Source organism: Chamaea fasciata, unplaced genomic scaffold (genome assembly GCF_029207755.1).
Source record: "Chamaea fasciata isolate MVZ Bird 193981 ecotype frontalis unplaced genomic scaffold, bChaFas1.0.hap1 SCAF_3, whole genome shotgun sequence".
Classification (NCBI taxonomy): domain Eukaryota; kingdom Metazoa; phylum Chordata; class Aves; order Passeriformes; family Sylviidae; genus Chamaea; species Chamaea fasciata.
Window position 1 is genome coordinate 85,635,601 of NW_027094088.1, and position 19,482 is coordinate 85,655,082.

Sequence of the window (19,482 nt, forward strand, 5' to 3'; positions counted from 1 at the left end):
ATAACACTGAGACATTAAAAATCAGATGAAAGAGAACATATTTTATTTTCTCTTTAGTAATTAATCTATTTAACTGACATAATGTTTAATCTGTGAGCCATTAAAATATAATGTTCAAATATTAAAGATTTATTAACAATGGTTTTATCTTGCTGTATGTACATAAAGCTCATTCTATGGTAATATATCATAATAGAAAAAAATCCTTATTTTCAGCTGAGAAAATTAAAGCAAAGGGGTAGATTTAGTCTAAACGAATACTCAAATTTACAAAATATAACTTCTGTGCATCTACAGCCTTATTTCTTTAAACCAAAGTTCCATTATGAAGGCTAAGTCTTGAACACAAATGACCAAATGTTTAAATATATTAAAATTATATAACTGATTTGTATTCACAGATTTTCTGGAGCAATATATTGTCATTGTATCTGCCAATCCAACTTGTGTATTTAGGTGGATTGAGATCCTACGTAATTATAGTATGTATGAAAATTTTATCCAAGCACTTGATGCTTCTCTGGATTATATTGTAGGACAAAAACTGAACCAAAAAAAGAGAAATTATCTGATATGTATTGGAAAGGTTATTTCCTGTTTGCTTTGTCAAGACACAAGCTCATACAATATTAATTAATATTCTGTTACTGAAAGGTTGCCAAAGCAAGGTGACAATCAGCATCTCTAATCTGATCTTTTGTAACAATGAAGTTTAATTTCCAAGTTTTTCAAACTTGGCAAAACCTTGCTCTGTAAATTAATCAAAGGGACAAATAAAAAAAATGAAAAAGAAAGCCTTTTCTAAGTATTTTGTAGAATCTCATCTTCTGGGGTTAGCAGTTCAACCTTTTATTAGTTTAGTCTTGCCTGCGTTGCGCTTGTTTTATTAGCTTCTGTTTGGTCTAGAAATATTTTCAATTCTGATATATTGCTTGCTAGTATTATTTTCTTACATCATTTAAAAACTTCTTTTCTTGCATGTGACCAAATTAATGAGAATTTTTTTCTTACCTTTTATCCCACGTGCCACCTTACCTGTTACTTTTGCAAGTAGTGATTTCAGTTTCAAAATATAAATGTCATATTCTGCAATTTGTGTACTAGCCCCCCCAATCATTGTTAAAATAATAGAATATAAAATCTAGCCTTGATAATTACCATAAATTCTTCCAAATAATGATCTTAGTATAATCAATGTATGTATTCTGTTTGAGAGGTGATTGATTTTTTCCCTGATATACAGGATTAATTTGTGTATACTTCATTAATACTTTGTAATATTTTTAGTGAAATATCTGACGGAAACAAAAGTTATGTCAAAGACTGAGATTTTCTCCCAATATATATAGCGTAATTTAGGTTTGAAAGAAAATAAAACAAAACAGAAAATGAAATCTACATGTCTTAAACCATCTTATCAATAAATTGAGACAGAGGCCCATAAAACCCCAAATCAACTCTTCATCAATACAAATCAAATCAATTCTTCATCAATACACTTTTAATGTTTTGAAAGGTAAGGAGTCAGCTCTGTTTATGTTCCTCTGTTCCTTTTTTTCTGCCAAACTTTCACTGGGATGTTCTTTGCATTGGTATTTTTCTGGAAGCTGAATGGCAGGTCATAATGACCACTGATGGCAAAATAGTTTTTTCAAACTTGAGTAAAATGTTAATGAAAGATCTAGAGTTAAAAAAGTTTTCTTCATACTTTTTACCAGATTCACTACTTCAATTTTGCTACTGACTGAAATATTTGGAACTTCTCTAGCTGAATTGTATCTATATGACGACTTGAGTAACTGTTTTGAAGTTAAAAATTGTGGCTTTAAAGATTCTTGCATAACAATACAATTTTCAAAAGCTTGAGTAACTGTCCCTTCTAACTGACTCTTTATGACTATTCAAAGCAAACTCTAGCTCTTAATAACATAAACAGAGAGAGTTTATACATTGTGCCTTCACACAAATTACCCCCATGCTTGTTATTCAACATTATTTTCCCAATATTGTATATGACAAAAATTTTCCATGAAAGATATATTTTATTCTCCCTGTGAGTGCTGGGAGACTGCTAAAAACAGAAAGAAAAAAAAATCATATATTTGAAAATAAAGTCCATTTTTTCATATTTATAACATTTTAATGTGAGATTAAAGGCTGAAAAGTATAGAACTTAAATGATTGCACAAAGAGTCTCAAGCATTTATGAGGACTGTAAGCTAAATTGGAACCAGAGCATTTTTGAAGTCTGCTCCAATGGGTTAAGTAAAAACTGGCTTCTATAAAACAATGAAAGAAAGGAAAAAAGGGCCTGAAGAATGATTGTAGCTCTATGGCCTATGCAGGGAGCAAAAGGTTAAGTAGTCAATACAATAATACATTTTCAATTGTAATCATGAAAGCATTTAATGGAGACTATTCATTAGAAATTGCCGTTTAACAAAACCCCTCGACATTCACAAAAGAACAATTAATTGTGTTTTGTTTATATGCACGCATGAAATAAGTACACAGTCCTTTCAAAGATTGTTACACTGTTCCTGGCCTTAAATTTCAGAAGTTAAACTGTGTTTTATTACCTTATATTTAAAACAACACCACTTTTTTCCCTCATGTGATCTGGCAAATACTCTTGTAAAAGCACATCAGTTATCTTTGTACTTACATTAGACAGGTGGGCCAGTTCTATCTCCAAGAAAGAATCTGTAGTTTTAGGTTCAGGTCGTATAGTAACAACAATGATTTTTGAATTGACAACTGTAAAATTCCTGTAAGAAAATGCAAAAATGGTAAATTTAAGTGTTTATAAGGTTAAATGAGACTTCTAATATTACATTTAAAGATTTCATCAGGTATTTTCTTCTGTGACTTTAGTTGACAAATATTAAGGGAGAATATAATTTGTTTGAAAGTGGTGAAAACATTTATTTCCAACTGTACTCAACATGTTGAAGACTGAAAACCACCAATCATGCAGGAGTGCAATTCCTTAAAGTAGTATTTATTAATTAGAAGAATGCATTGATGACAAATACACTCTATGCATGTTTGAGTATATCTCATCTACTTCTTTCAACATAGACCCACTAGATATGTTTTATAAAAGACAGTAATTTTTCTTTCAAAGTGCTGTGCTGGGGTTTTTTTCTGACTTTTAACAGTAGGATTGTGAAGATGGATGAGTGCAATGAAGGACTGTACAGTTCTGTTCATTCTGTGCTTGTGAAAAAACATACCTGTTTCCAATTCTAAAAAAACTGTATTTGGTAAATGAGTGGGCAACTTCATCATCTAAATACTTTTAAGACTTTAAACTACAATTGTACCCTGACTGAAATCCTGTAAAAACCGATGGATTTTTTTCTCCATGACATTAGATTTGGTCTTACATTATTGTACCAGGTTATACAGAATAATAACTTTCTGTCCATTTTTCTGATTCATCATCAATTTCTTTTTTCATGTAAAATGTGGATCACTATGTATCATAGCAACCTTTATAGGACAGGCCTAGTAATGCCAAGGTTATGCTAATACAGGCATAAAGACATGTTGACACGTTCATGTCTGAGATCCTTGCTTCTTATGACCCCATCAAGTTTAGAATGACCATCAGTTACCAGCCTTACTGTTCTAGTGATCATTATGGTATTTACTTTGTGTGTAATGCTGCTTTCCACACCTCACAGGAATGTAATCAAAGAATGTTATCAAAGGATGTAATCAAAGAATAAACTAAACAGTTTAGGTGTAATTATAATAGACACTATAAATATTCTTTTGCTTCTGTTGGTGTTTAATTGCTTCTTCTCTCTAGGGAGTTTGTGTTTAGGAGAGAATTCCATTTTGCTGGATCATTGAAACAGGAATTGCCATGGCTACAGTAACAGAAATTCAGCTCAGCAGGCATTTCATTCAGCACAAGGAATGAAATTGTACTTCTGGGGCAAGATATCAGTTCTAGTCCAATTCTACTCAGCCAAATCACAAAATTAAAATATAATGGAACTGACTTTCTATTTTACTTAATTCCTATTTCTTCCCTTTGTTTGCACTTTAAAGTCTCACACACTCTTGAGAAAAATATATCTATCAGGCTAAAATTTAATGTTTAGCTAATTTTCAGTGCATTCTGTAGAATTACATTAGCTGAATATCTGTTATATTAAAAAAGAGCCAACCTGCCCCAAACCAAATAAAACTCCAAATAAATAAAAAAAACTTGATTTCTCTAACACATCGTGACTAGTGAAAATGGCACTTACTACCTATTCAGAGATTATGACAATTTTAGAAATTCATGCAGAATATTGTTAATACTGCTACTTCAGTACTCTTTTACAGTCATTCTTTGTGTTTGAAAAAGTTTTCCTTGGTCTTTCTCATTTTGGTGCAGTTCTGACAGTTCTTGGGCGAGATCTAAAAGAACATTCAAGTGCCTAGTTTGTAACTTCAGCACATTCATTTTACCTCAGTCTCATTAAAACTCTACTAATCCACTTACATTCTCAAGAGCCCCTAGCAGACTGTTTCACAGGAAAATAAATATAACTGCAGATATCACTGTGAAATGAAAACTGCATCCCTCATTGCTGTCCTGTCTTGGCTGAGTGCTTACTTGCATATTTCATATTTAACTGCTTGGACAGCCCCTGGAAGAATACAATCTTTCAAGTATATTCTAAACTCACATAGCATATTATGATGCCTCTAAATTAAAGCTCAAAGCTTTGTAGTTAAAACAAATTTGAAAACTTAAAAAATTCTCAAAACCACAGGTGCAGTGCTGTTCCGATCTCTGTTGAAGATTTTTTTTTTAACAGCCTAGTTTTGAGAACACTTATCCAGAAATTTAAATAATCAGCTTTTACAAAATTTTCTTGGACATTGGGAAAGTGCATTATCTTACAGCTTTTTTATAGTGGAGAGTGACTTCACCATTAGCAACTTCTCCTTCATCAAAAATAATCTAAAATTCAACTTTAATGAGAAATGAAGTTTTACAGGATGGTGCTCTGCTGACTGTCCAGAAAGATGCTCATCAGGGATAAGTTTTGAAATAAATTATTCAAAAACAATCTATTAAATTTTTTGGAGACTATGGCTGAATAAATCCTTGAAGATTCAAAATAGCAAAGTAATGGAGTAAAAACTCAAGAAATTATTTCAGAGCTGCTGTTCTAGAGCTTTTTTCTCACCTGAAATAATAATGATATTAATACAAGAGAGTTATTTTATTAAGCTGTTTTCCTACCAGGGTATAAATTTTGCGGGTATTCTTTTATAAGGGAAATCATATTGATCCTATGTGGTATAAAATTCATGTTTTCTTCTCTTTTTAAAATGAATTCATGTTACTCAAGAAAAATGAAGTTATGAATAAGGCATGTTGCTATCTCAAGACAGCATGATCGAAATTATAGATCAATATGTAAAAGTTGTATGCATTCCAGAAAAATTAGAGATGCTAAATCTGTAATGTGATGCAATACAAGCCTTTCTGAGGTACATCCTTAGTCTAACAAAACTGACCCAAAGAAATTTAAGGGCCTTTTTGGTTGTACAGCACCTGAAGTTTGGAGTTAGGAACAATGTTTCAAATGGGGAAAGAGAACATTTCAGCGAAGAAAATTTTAACAGGAAATCTATGGTGGCTGTTTACGTGATGGGAAATAAAGTTTGATTCAGCAAAATCATTGATTATTTATCTGTTCTTATTTCTTAAAGGAAAAGTTAAAAACTACCTTACATTATGGCAATATGCAATGTATTCCTTCAGAGTGCTCAAGAGAGAAATTATAGATAATATCTTTTAGATGAGTATTGTACTGAGAATCAATTTTCTGTGAACTTAACAATAACATAAGTGTGCTCAGGGGTGCAAGAGCTATGAAAATAATACCCAGTCTAGAGTTCTGAAAATATTTGATATTTCAATATCTACTATTAAAAATCTGTAAGACATTACAAAAACAGTGCAGTGCAGCAAAATATATTAGGAAATAGAATCAGATGAAGTTTATTTACTTGTGCATGGAAAAAAACCCATTCTTCTATTTTTATGCGAAAGAATCTTTTCTTTTTTTTCCCCCCTAAACTCTCGTTTAAACACTCATGGCAAAATTCTCTGAATGTACATATACCAGTAGGATTAAACACAAGTCCAAAAACTTCTATATTAATGCAGTTACAAGTTCCCATCTCACAGGGTGTCTACTTACTTCCAATAGACTCTATGCCAGTAAAACCAAAAAATCAAACACATATGGTAAAATGCAGCTAATTTTGGGTTTTGTGAAATATATTGTATAGGCTGCCCTAGATGATGAAATCTTCATTTTACTCACAGAACACCTGTGGTGTACCAGATTGGGATTCTGTGGTTAGGTACTTTAAAAGACTTCCCCTAAAGATATACTCTGATTTTTTTGTTAGTTTATTTTTTTTAAAGCAGTTCTTTATGATGATGCAGAAGTTTGCATACCTCCTAGTGATAAAATTTAGGTATGTATTAGAACGCATGTCACCTTTATTCTTCTGGAAACTACAACCAAATATTTTCTTTATACCTAACTCCTGTAAAGCCAGGAACTGAAACCACATAGCAACTGGTAAAGCTTTCTAGATATCTAACTGCAGCTGGTAGAAATCACCTTTATTATTAGGTCATCAGGTGTAAATGATGTGGCCTTCAAACTCAATCATGACATCATTTTACTTATTTTACCTTGGCTTAATTTTTGTTTATCTTTATTCTCACCCTTGATATATATTTAACTGCCATTTTACTTAGAAAATCATCACATGAGATACTTATCCAGAATGTCTTTTTAATTCCTTTGTTGTGCACTTCTAGGCATCATATAAAAAATAGATGATGTTATGTTCCTTCGCATCTTACAGTGTTTGTTCCATAGACAACAGCAATGCAGTGAAGCATTTCATTGTGTTCAGCACTAATATGATTATTATGATAATATTTATTAGTTAAGCAAGATTAGTATAAAGAATAATTAATATAAACTTGTGTAAAATGACATTTTTTCATTGTAAAATGCAAGCAAACTTGAATAAACCTTTTCCAAATGCAGTGGAATATATAGAAACTTTCATTCATGTACCCAAAAAAGTACAAAGTGATAAAACAGACCATAATAAAGATCACTTTAAAATCTGCATGTCAGTTCTTATTTTCATAGAGTATAATAACAAATTCAGGGCCAACCACAGCTGCAGCTTTTTTTCCGATTTCAAATTACAAAATCACCAAATCACCTAGGCTGGAAAAGACACCTAAGATCACCAAGTCCATCTTTTGATTGGTCACCACCTAGCCAACTAGACCATAGCACTAAGTGCCCCATCCAGTCATTTCTTGAATACATCCAGGGCTGGGGACTCCAATATCTCCCTGGAAAGCCCATTCCAATGCTTAAGCACCCTTTCAGTGAAGAAATTCTTCCTGAACCTCCCATGGCAGAGCTTGAGGCCTTTTCCTCTTGTCCTATTGCTAGTTGCCTATGGGAGTTCACTAGCTCTGTTGCCCTTCTCTGGACTCGCTCCAGCACCCCAATGTCCTTCTTGTAGTGAGGGGCCCAGAACTGGGCACAGGATTTGAAATAGGGTCTCATCAAGGAGCGAGTCAGAGTACAAGTAGACAATCACTGCCCTGGTCCTGCTGGTCAGATTGTTGCTGATAGAGGCCACAATATCACCTGGGAACACTGATGGCTCATGCTCAGCCTGCTGTTGACCAACACTCCCAAGTCCTTTTCCACCTGGCAGGTTTCCAGCCACCCTGCCTCAGCCTGTAGTGCTGCATGGGGTACTAATATGCAAATAGTCTTGACTTTCTGCTTTTATTCTGACTTACAGTATATTTATTATCCTGAAATAGTTCAATGCATATTGTATTTATGAGATTTCTTACCTCAAAGTGGGTAAAATGAGTTCTAAATTTTTGTACAGCACTGCTCCAAGCACAAATACAGTTGATTCATCTAGATCTGAAAAGAGTAAGGAAAAATATTTTAAAACTCTCTTTCCCAAGCTTTAATCATTATAAAAATGTCTGAATATCATTTATCTTTGCAATACAAGTTTTATTTTAAACAAACATCATGATTTTGAATTATCTCCTAGAAGTCTGTCATAAAAATGTAGCACTGTCAGGAGCATATCAAAAGATCCAAACCACCAAAAACCACATTTTCAAAAAATCCATCATTGTATGCTGACATTCATTCTAGTTCATTTACATTTAAAATTAAGCATTTTCAAAGATTGGCTGTAGAGTAAATTCTCTAATGTCAGAGATCTGCACTGCAATGATATTTATAAATTGTACATGGAGTTAGGGTAATTTGCCTGCTGAGGTTCCTTTGGTAAGAGTTCTGTTGGAATGGCTCTGCCTGCTGGAACACAGCAGCTTCAGGGGGTTCAGCAAAGCTGCTCTTCAGCTCACCTCATATCAAACAGATTAAATCTCGTGCACAATAACTAAGTAAAGCATTGTTTCTTTGGTGCAGAAAATATTGTCTAGGATTTCTGCAGCACTTTTTGTTCAAGGTGCTGAAATTAAGCCCATTCATTTCTCTCTAGTATAAACTTATGGGTACTGTATTGCTTTTTAAGAGGAATAAAACAACCACTCCCATATTATACAGTGATCCCATCAGACAGATTCAGAGTTGCCTGGATAAAGCTAATAGAAAATTAACATACTGATATGCTTTTTTACCTGTTGACATAGGAGTGAAGATATTTTTTGGGATGACAACCCTGTCTTCTGAGTTTCGTGCCCAATCAACCATTCCTTTTCTTCCTTTCATGGGGAAATTGATGTCAGTTAAAACAGATGCAGCAGGAAGCTTCTGAATGCTAGCCACTAGCAAAAGAAATCATAAAATCATAAAAATTTAAAATTGTGTTTCATCTGTAAAAGCATCAGAGTGATAACAGTACAGCAATAACAAAACTTTAAATGACACATTTCAAGTAAAGCAGGAATTCACAGGGCATTAAGTGGCTCAGAAAGCATAATCTTCTGTTTATTATGCAGTTCTACTATGGATTAATTGTGTGGCATTGATCATAACATTTTTCATCCAGATTCTGATTAAATTTCTTAACAAGGATTATTGAATGTACCAGTTTATACCCTGAAATTCACACATAAAGACATTGTTGTGTCTTCAGAGAAAATTCTAAAATGATCAAATGTGACAATAAAAGTAAGAGGATACTTAAAATTGGTTTGGGAAACATAACTTCTAGATACAGGCTAATGAAACAACAAAAGAACTTTTATCCTTTATACAGGCAAAATTTAAAGATAGATCCATTAAGGAGATTAACATATTAAAAGACCTTGTTGTTTGCACACAAAGTAAAGCAGTATAGCACCTAATTTCTTTTCCTTGAAAGAATAATCTCCATTCTGAATTCTTAATTATATTTTTTCCACCTAAAAAACCCCAACACCCAATCAACGTAAGTATTATATCTATAATAGATATATCAAGGCAGAAGAAATAGGTGTCAAGTCTAATAATAGTGAATTTGGAATTTGGTTTACTCATTCTGTTTTTTTTCCCCCCGTTTTCTAACTCAACTATCACCTGAAAACCAGTTTCAGCTTTGCTGTGAAATCTAAGTACAACTCCATGGCAACACAGTCAGTGTCTAGTAAGACTCAAACTACTTTAAAGGAATTGAAAGAACTGCAAGCATTTGCATACATTCAGAGAGTTGACAAACACCAGATTTAGAACCTAGCCTGATTCTTAATGTACGCCATGTTGATAGCCATTTCCTGTGCAATGCCCTTCCTAATCAATTTATGCAGAGGCTAATGTAGTTAGAAGAGTTTGGATATCAGGACTATACTTTGATCTGCATAATGATTTCACTGCAAGGACTCTGCAAGGGGGTTAAACATAAATACAATGGGGGTCAGCTGTAAAAACAAGCAGAATGGGAAAATAAATGTAGAAAACCATTAGATGTCTCATCAGAAGTTTTTATTTAAAAGAAAACTGTAATTCAAATCCAAGAGAAGACTAAAATTAAGAAGTTAAAAAAATTAACTCTACAAATATATTCCTTACTAACTGACTCTTTTTTAAAAAATTAGACTGGTTATGTATTACAGAATCACATTAATGAGGCGGTACTTGAGGTTGTTTCAGACTTTCCATTATAAAAATATTATCAGGGCTTTATAATGGTAGTTACAATCCCTTCCAGGCTGCAATTGGAAAATCCATTCCCAGCACTGAGGGGATGTTTAGTTTTGTGAATTTTCAGGTGGTGTGGAGGGAATAGAGTTCAGGTGTTTCAGAATTACTGGGGCATAAAATGGATTGCATGCTTTCACATGCAATCAATGGTTATACAGAATATATTAACAATGTAAAAATGGATTTTTTCCAATGGTTCTTAAAATTTAAAAAAATTATCTTCCTGATAAATAAAATTAAACTAACGCTTATGTAGTTTTCAAAATTAAATACAGCCTGTATAAGAAAATACTGGGCGGCTTTTTTATTTGCTCAGTATTTATCTGTGCATCCATCTATCTCTCTATCTATCCATCTAATTAGATAGTAGAGCCTTAATATTTCATCCCCCTTTTGGATGACAGTTCCCTTTATTGAAATAGGAAATCAATGTTGTTCAATGGAATTCACTCTGCAAAACGGAAAACCACTTTAGGACTGGATAAATGGTGAGGGTCTAGGATAGTATTTTCTGCACTCTGTCTCCTTGTATTTTAAATAGGGCCATTTATCACAGCACATAAACAATACTCAGAACCAAAAATTCCAAAATATTTGTTATTGTTTAGGTGATGAATAACAAAAGCAAAGCATAAAACCTAAAACTATGACTTACGCCTTATATGGAATAAATATAAATATATGTGTTTATTGGGCAGTGTTGGGTTTACAGTTGGACTCAATGATCTTGTAGCTCTTTTCCAACTTAAGTGATTCTGTGATCCTATACATTCCCATTCATGGTTCAGTAAAGTTTTTTTACTTACAATCAAACAAAAGTCTTGCTTATCAAGCCTGATCTCATTTTATGACAAGGTAACCCACCTAGCTGATCAAGGGAAGCCAGTAGATGTGATCTTCTTGGACTTCAGTCAAGCTTTTGATACATTCTGTCTTTTACAGAATCTTTCTGGACAGAATGTCCAGCATTCAGCTAGATAAACGCATCATGGGATGGGTGAGCCAACTAGCTTACAGGTCAGGCACAAAGGGTGATGCTGACCTGCCACTAGAGGGTTCCACAGGGCTCCATCCTCAGGCATGTTCTTGTCAACAACTCCAGAAATTACTTGGAAGCAGGACTGGAAGAGATACTAAGCAAGTTTGCAGATGGTATGAAACTGGTAGGAGCTGTTGAAGCTCCCTTGAAGGCAGGGAGACCTCCCCTGCAGAGAGACCCTAATAAATTAGAGGGCTGGGCAATCACGAACCATTTGAAGTTCAATGTGGGAAAGTGCAGGATTCGACATGTGGGATGAGGCAAACCCTGGATTTCCATATGGACTAGGGGAATGAGACACTGGAAAGCAATGCCATGGAAAACTACCTAGGCATCCTGGGTGATGGAAAATTGAATATGAGTCAGCAGTGCATATTCCACTTCTTCAAAGTCTGCCTCTTACAGATCCACACAGATTGTAAGGTCTTTCTTTTAGATACTTTACCAAATGATTCCATGAGGATGCACCTAATGAGGCTCTGATGCTCCAAGGTGTAAGATAATTTAATAGAATTTGACTGGAGGCAACTATTTCAAGTCTATCAACATGACTAGGTGGACACATGAAATAGGCTCCAGCTCTTTAGTATCACTTTAAACTGTATTTAATATTTAAGGAAAGCTAATATTCTTATTAAATATTTGTCTATGACTCATTTCAATTAAACTTTGGCTTATGATCAGCTGTATTTCTGCTCTGAAATGAGGCTCTTTAACTCAGTTTTAATCTGCAGCATAAAATAATTACTTATTGTGTACTGAAAGTCAACAAGTCTTTGAGAGGAGAATGTATATAATTCATGTGCTGGGTCATTCGTACGTCAGAAACTCAAATGCAAGGTTCTTACGCAGATAGTAAGATGGCATTCACTTTGCACTTTATTGTATTCTTTTTATGTTAGGTTTGTATTAGAAAACAATGCTTCAAATTCTGGAACCCAAATGATTCAGTTCTGCAGCTTCTGCACAAGCACTATGCCTTCTCATTTGAAAAAAACAAAAGTTTCTGACCGGGTTGTTTTTTCTATTATTTTAAATTACCATACCAAATCATCATGTCCTGCATTTGTGAGATTGAACACTTGACAAACAAGAATACTTTTAGGCATGGTATTATGAGTATTTTTGCTTGTTTATACAAACACATAAATTGCATACTACTGGAAAAATACTCAAAGAGAATATTAATAGGAATAAAAATGTAAACTGGGGAAAAAAAGAGAAAAAAAAGAAAACTAAAATTAAAATTACCTAAGCAGAAGCTGAGGAAAATCTTTATGTGTTATGTTAAATTAAACTCTTCCAATATGGCAAATTCTCCTTTTTTATTTATTTGTATCACAGCAATTCCTATGAGTCCTGTCTGCTGTTTTGGCCACCACAATATAGGAAAGACATTAAGCTACAAGGCAGTGTCCAAAGGAGGGTGAAGAGGATGGTGAAGAGTCACGAGGAGAAACTGTATGAGGAGTGGCTGAGGTCAGTTGGTCTGTTCAGCCTGGAGGGGACTGATGGGAGACCTCAGTGCGGTGCTCAACATCCTCATGATGGCAAGTGGAAGGGTGGGTACCAATTTCTTTACTCAGGTGTTCAGTGACAGAATCCAAGGGAATGGCCTGAAGATGTGTCAGGGGAGGTTTAGGTTGAATATCAGAAATAGGTTTTTGTCCCAGAGGGTGGTTGAGCACTGGAACAGGCTCCCCAGGGAAGTGGTCACAGCCTCAAGCTTTACAGAGTTCAAGAAGCGTTTGGACAAAACCCTCAGGCTCCTGGTGTGATTCTTGGGGTTTTCCTGCACAGGGCCAGGAGCTGGACTCAATGATGGGTATGTTCCAACTCAGCATATTCTATAATTGTATCATTCTATGATTTAGTATAGGTGCTCACTGTGCACATCTGCAGTGTAAGCTGCAGGCTGAGCTCTGGTGGTGAAAGCCTGAGACAGGAGGCTTCTTTCAGTTTTTTTTTTTTTTATGTGCTTTGGTTCAAACTACAAGACAGCAGTTCAATTACACATAAGAATATATACAAATTTGATGATTCCATAGTAATTATTGATTCAGAAGAATCCATGTAAGTCTAGTCTAATAAATTTAGTGATTGCTTTGAACTGTAATCCTTTACAAATACTTTCCGTTATTTCATTTTCATGCTGCAATTGCAGACAACCTATTTTATACTGCTCTACTAAAAATTTCAGAATTGGTAACTAGTAACTGATCATAGTAAAAGCAAGTAATACAAAATATTGTTGTACTGATTAATTCCAAGCTGATAGAAATAGACAATTTTCTATCACTATAAAATTGACCTGGTTACACATAATAATAAGTGAATTATATTTAAGCAGATTATTTGGAACAGCATAAAAGTGGTCAATTAACGTGTCAAGAAAACTTGGGAGTGAAAAAAATAGCATAATTCCTGTATGAGTAGCTCTTGTAGATCATGGCCTAGAAAAGAAAAGCTGAAATGTATTGCCTTGATCCCTCTAACCCTGAGTGAGTTATAAGCTGCCTAATGCAACTTCTAGTAGCTCTCTGATTGATCTGGGTTGCTAAACAACAATAAAAAAAGCAGCCAAGTAAGTGCCATGAATCATTTCCCCCTTTTTAGTATTCATCCAGAGCCTCCTGTATTCAACAAAAACTGGTAAAATTTCAGAATTAGCCCCTGAACAACATTAATCAATTTGAACAGAAAATCAGATTCACCAAAAGGCATGACAGAAAAACAACTGGATGTTTTCTCATGGACTAAATGCAACTTCAGCTCTCACAATAGAGATTCAGGTTGTTAAATTACAACATGCACAGGAAATCTACCCCCAGATGTCCTCACACCATGAGCCTGAGAGCATTGTCCAAATGCTTGTTGAACTCTGGCAAGCTTGGTGCTGTGAACACTTCCCTTGGTACTTTGATACCTTTTCCAGTGCCCAAACACACTCTGAGTGAAGAACCTTTTCCTGACATCCAATCTAAACCCCACCTTCAGCCATTCCCTTGAGTCCTGTCACTGGCCATCAGAGAGAAAAGTGCAATGCCTGCCCCGCCTCCTCCCCTCACAGTGGAAGCTACAGACCTGATCTACAGGTGGCTACAGACATCTCCCCTTAGCTGCAGTACCAGTTCTGATTCTGCTTTCTAATAAGTGACAATATTCTGGGTGTGTTGTGCTTTACAGGACAGTAACCATGTTGGTCTCTAATTTGCAGTAACTCAAGATACAGAATTCAATTTCATTTCAGTTACAGACTGTCTGTGAATTAGAGAATGACTGTGTATATTAGCAGTCTCATTTGCTATTTTCTTATGCTCTTTTGACTTGCTCATTGATGGTATCCTAAGTATATACTATTCAGCATTTAGTAAACTTGAGTTCATCACTTAACACATTTTGATTTTTGAAACAGACAAGGTTTCATTGCCCTTCTGGAACAGCTCCTGCTAAATCTATTTCTGGGTAAAGCAGTATTGCTATTGCCACAGATGATATTAATGAAGAATATGAAAGGTTTTTGAGTAGAACTTCAGAATACTGCCCATTTCTACAAAAAATCTGTTAAGATGACTCATTTAGAACAATATTTATATGTTCTAGAATTATTATTTTGACCCTAAATGTAAAACCTTTGTATTTTATAGAATATAGAAGCTTATTTAAGTCAGCCCATGTTGGATATATCAGGAAAAAAGTCTTGCCTGGATCATCAACAAAGAGCCAGATGGACACATTGAAGAAGATACAATACTTAAATCCCATCATTTTAATGAAAATTTGTAACAAACATGAATGGTGAAACCTCCATTTAAAGGAGACTGGTTTGTGGATCTCCAGATTTGCTACAGAACCCTGCATGTGAGCAGGCTTGATTAAAATCCTTCTCTCAGTCCAAAGATAAACTCACTTCTCTCACTTCTTACCACCTACAAGCTTATGTATAACAGAAGGACTGTGGTGAAGTGGCATCCTCTTACATGAACATGAGAAAAACAAGGCAATTTTCCTTCTGTAAGCAATATTCATGAAATCTCCTCACAGTGAACCAACATCAAACTATGTTCAGAAAAGGCACCTAAGAAAATCCAACTTAACAGATCTACTACTGCTCATGGCTATCTACACAGAAGCAATAAATTCTTAAATTAGAACCTACTGATCCATGGGAAGACAAGACAGGAATGTCCCTAGAAGCCTATTGTGCACTTGCATTCCTGAAGCTCATCAGCCCAAAGCAGCTACTATCTCACTATTCAAGCTTTGGGTAGCAAGACACAGTACTAGTATTGGCAAAAGCAGAAGTAGACACTTCACAGATATTCTCACTAATCAAGGATGAAATTTGCATGAATCCTTCCTTCGGTGTCAAGCAAATTCTGCCTTAAATAGACTCACTGTTTGAAGATTAAGAATAATGCTTTGGTTAATCAAGAAGCTACCTTAACAGTGATATCTGGATATTTCCCTTCTGTTTTCTACAGACAAGCAGTGGGGAAAATAGTTGCCCATTACCATAACATGATCAGTATGATATATAGGACAACTTAGAAAACAGCATGGTTTCAGGCAATGATCAGGATGCTGTTGCCGGCGATGAGACACAAACTGGACTAGTCAGGATGGCAACTGAAATAGGGATGGGAACAATTGAGTAAGCCTGGAAAATAACTGAAATAAAAGCCAGAGCCAACAAAAGAACATAAGCTGAACACAGTATGGGGCAACCTCAAAAGACCCAGCGATGGGGCAAATATAACAATATTTGGATGCTATTCCAGATAGTGAACAAATAAACAATTACATTACCTTATAAGTAAAACCTTTTTAACCATTCATATGCAAGAACTCTGAATGTAACCTTATGTCGTGCAACTTCATTAACGTAACTGTACCCATCATTCCGTTATTCTCGCCATAGCCTAACAAGATATTTCCCTTCCTAGCATTTCGTTTCCCAGGCCTCAGACTGATGCTGACTTCACTGTCAATCAGGGCTAACCCATTCCCGGTCATCCCCTGGTCGCCCAATTCCCACAGGATGTACTTAATAATAACTCAGGTTTTTTCTGCTATTTACATAATTTTAAAAAAAAATCATAGGCAGCAGGCAAGTGTTTCCTTTTGGTTGTGTGTACTTTTGTTGCTCAGTACCAAATTCTGTATTTGAGGAAAAACTCAAGAATATACAAATTTCATAGATTCATGAAATCTCACATATGCATATGCAGTCTCACAAGAGATTTCTGATTGCACGTTAATTATGATAACTTTGTTCCAGGTCTGGAAATAAAATCTAAAAATTAAAAGTTCAAACAATAATTAGACCATAAAAAGTTGTTGTTATAGACAATATATATTTCTTAAAAATAATTATGGAAAACATTAAAGTTTATTCCCTGAGAAAGTTAGTGTGTGAAAATAGCTATAGCATCATAGAAATTTTGTACGTTCCAGGTACTGTTTCTGCATGTTCCTTGGAGGCAAGGGTGGGGTGGGTGGAAGCTTAGCATTTTTGTAAATTTTCATCATTTTTTACTATTTACTAATTAGTAATGCACACTGTAAGTTTAATATGACTATTTGAAGCTAACAAATGTAGAATGTAAAGAACAAAATCAATCTGCTAATCTGAATGACAAGTTTGAAGAAAACCCAGTTGAAGTAATGAAAATGTAAACAGTTCTTTTATGAGCAGATAGAAGAAAGTGTACTCTCGCAATAGATGCAATACTTCCTGAAATATGTGATAATTTAGAAAAATGCTTTAAACATATGGTAGGAAACCGTACTTCATTAATTAGAAGACAACTCCACCTTCTGGGCATTATTTTGAAGAAGACTAAGATATGAGCAGCCAAACAGACCCACAGCCACATCAAAGGTACTCTGTTTCTGAAGGAGCTTTATTTGTTTACATTCCTCTTAGTATTACTGTGCATCCATGCTATTAAAACTATGGTCTCAGGCAGCCTCTCCTGCCTTGTCATAAAATACTTCTTAAGGAAAAGAAAGACTTGGCATAAAGCAAGACAGAAGATGGAGACTGATGCAGGAGATAGAATGAACTGGCATTTAAGTGCATGGGTTTTAATTTACAGACATAAAGATGAAAACCATGGGCAATACTGAGGGGGCAAGGTCATCTACAACACCATTTTAGACTGACTTGGCAGGTAAAGTGCTGAAGCCAAGCATTTTTCAGTCACTAGGGTGACTTGATAAAGTGTCTGTGCTGATGATTATAGCTGATAAGAAGAGCAAAGAGAGTGAGACTGAAGGCAATGTTAAGGTAGTGAGCTCAGAAGGTGGAAACGATGATGAAGCATAGAAGGGAGAAAGAAGAAAAGCTGAGACTGAGAGATCATTTACATGTTTATTTATCAAGCTAACTCATGGTTAGATATCCAATAAAAGCTATTAAAGAAAGATGGGGAGGACTTGACAGAGGACAAGAGATCTGAGCCCAGTAAGGAGGAAGACAGATATGAAAATCATTAGCAAGGAATTGATAAAAATATTCTATGAACATTACATTGCTTGGGGTGATGTAGAGCAGAGCAGAATGATTGCTTCCCAGAAGCAGTAAATTGAAGCAAAGAAGAAATGGCTATTTTTTTACCTCTAGGGAAATGATAACTAAACCTATCATTCAGAAATCTATAAAGATGTGAACTAAGTTATTCAAGATATTGAAAGATGATGTAAGAAGTAAATTCACAGGCATGGAGATAGAAAATTTGATGCAGAAAAGCCACACACAGAGGAAAAAAATGGGAATCAATATATGTTTTTAATCACAGCTTTTTTGTAGTAAACTGAAACCAGATCTCTACTATATTTTATTGTTGAACAGCTTTTTCATAATCATACAGAACGGCATTGTGAAGAACTTTCAGATAACACTAGGAGAAAATTAAAACGGAGAGAACTGTAAATTACACTGGCATAGAAATGCAGAGATTACTAGCATGAAAGCAGCTAGTGAATCCTGAACAGAAAAGATCGATTAAAAGCCATATCCTGCAAAACATTGGATATGGAGGAAATGTTTGCAGCTGCCTCCTGTTTTTACAGCAATCCACCAGGAATGTATAAGTTTCTCAATTTTCCCTTCCAGAAGCAGAAGACAGTGCTTTCTTTACACTTCAGCTCCATTAAGGTTGAGAAATTAGACAGGTAAGATCCTCAAAAAGCTCAAGCCTTTAAGTATGTTTACTAACCAAATTTATTTGCATCTGCAGTTACTTTCTATTTTAAAACCTGACCAAGTCAGAGAAAGACTTACTGGTCTAACATTGCTTGCTAGAATACTGAGTTTATGTTTTGAGCACTTGAGGTAGAAAGATCTGCATGCAACTGGTCCCCCTGTGAACATGGGGCCCCTGTATTGAAGGCATAACGAATCATACCTTTCATACCTTGGATGAGAATGTCCATTAGGATTCAAGGCTATTACCAGCAAAACTTACCCAGGAGGAAAGGATGACCAACCCCATATTTGAATATTCATTTGACAACTAGCATAATATTTAAATTAAGGGTTCAGAAGGAAGGTCGGTTTGTTTAATTCATCCCAGATAAATGTGAGATATCTCAAATTACTGTTTTACTCAATTCTTGACTCTGGTAATTTAAGACACAGAATTTAGTCACAAGCTTAGCATTTTCTGGTCAGCATTGGACTATTTCTCTAGTGGATATCTACCATTTTGAGTTTTGCATTCAACATGATGCCCAAGCTGCCAGTACCAGTGCATCCCCATTACACACACAGCCACACACACACCCCCACCTCTACAGCTTAAGCTGCAGGTACTCAAAATCAGCTGTGAATTTACTCAACTTTGTAGCTTAGATCAAACTACAGTGAAAAGGGCTGTGAGAAGTGGGGGCCCACAGCCCCTTCACTCAGGAGCTGCACTTAAGCTGAATCTGCTGTGGCTGTGCACGGCTATGAATTTTGGTTTTCTGAACCTTGACCTGTGGATTCCATGTCAAGGTTTAATGACCTTGGACCTACCTCACCACCATGGCCTTTCCTGAGAACCACTGGACCAGATTCTGACCCTGATGCTTTGATCTGACTTCTTGGCTTGAAGTCAGATCTGCCGCATTGTTATGGACATGTCTTTTGATGTGGAATATTAGCTGGGTCTGGCTACCATCACAGACCTTCTCTGCTCTTCTTATTTGGACGCT

General features: G+C 35.2%; 1 protein-coding gene across 6 annotated transcripts in view; it reads right to left on the reverse strand.

The window, feature by feature from the left end:
• ADGRB3 (adhesion G protein-coupled receptor B3) overlaps nt 1-19,482 on the reverse strand; it is a 448,258-nt gene that overhangs the window by 180,049 nt on the left and 248,727 nt on the right. For all 6 annotated transcript variants that reach the window (XM_066179725.1, XM_066179722.1, XM_066179723.1 and 3 more), the window contains 3 exons: nt 8,741-8,887; nt 7,931-8,006; nt 2,666-2,768 (listed from right to left, as the gene is read on the reverse strand). In XM_066179725.1, the coding sequence (XP_066035822.1) occupies nt 2,666-2,768; nt 7,931-8,006; nt 8,741-8,887 (326 nt within the window). The remainder of the gene's footprint in view (nt 1-2,665; nt 2,769-7,930; nt 8,007-8,740; nt 8,888-19,482) is intronic.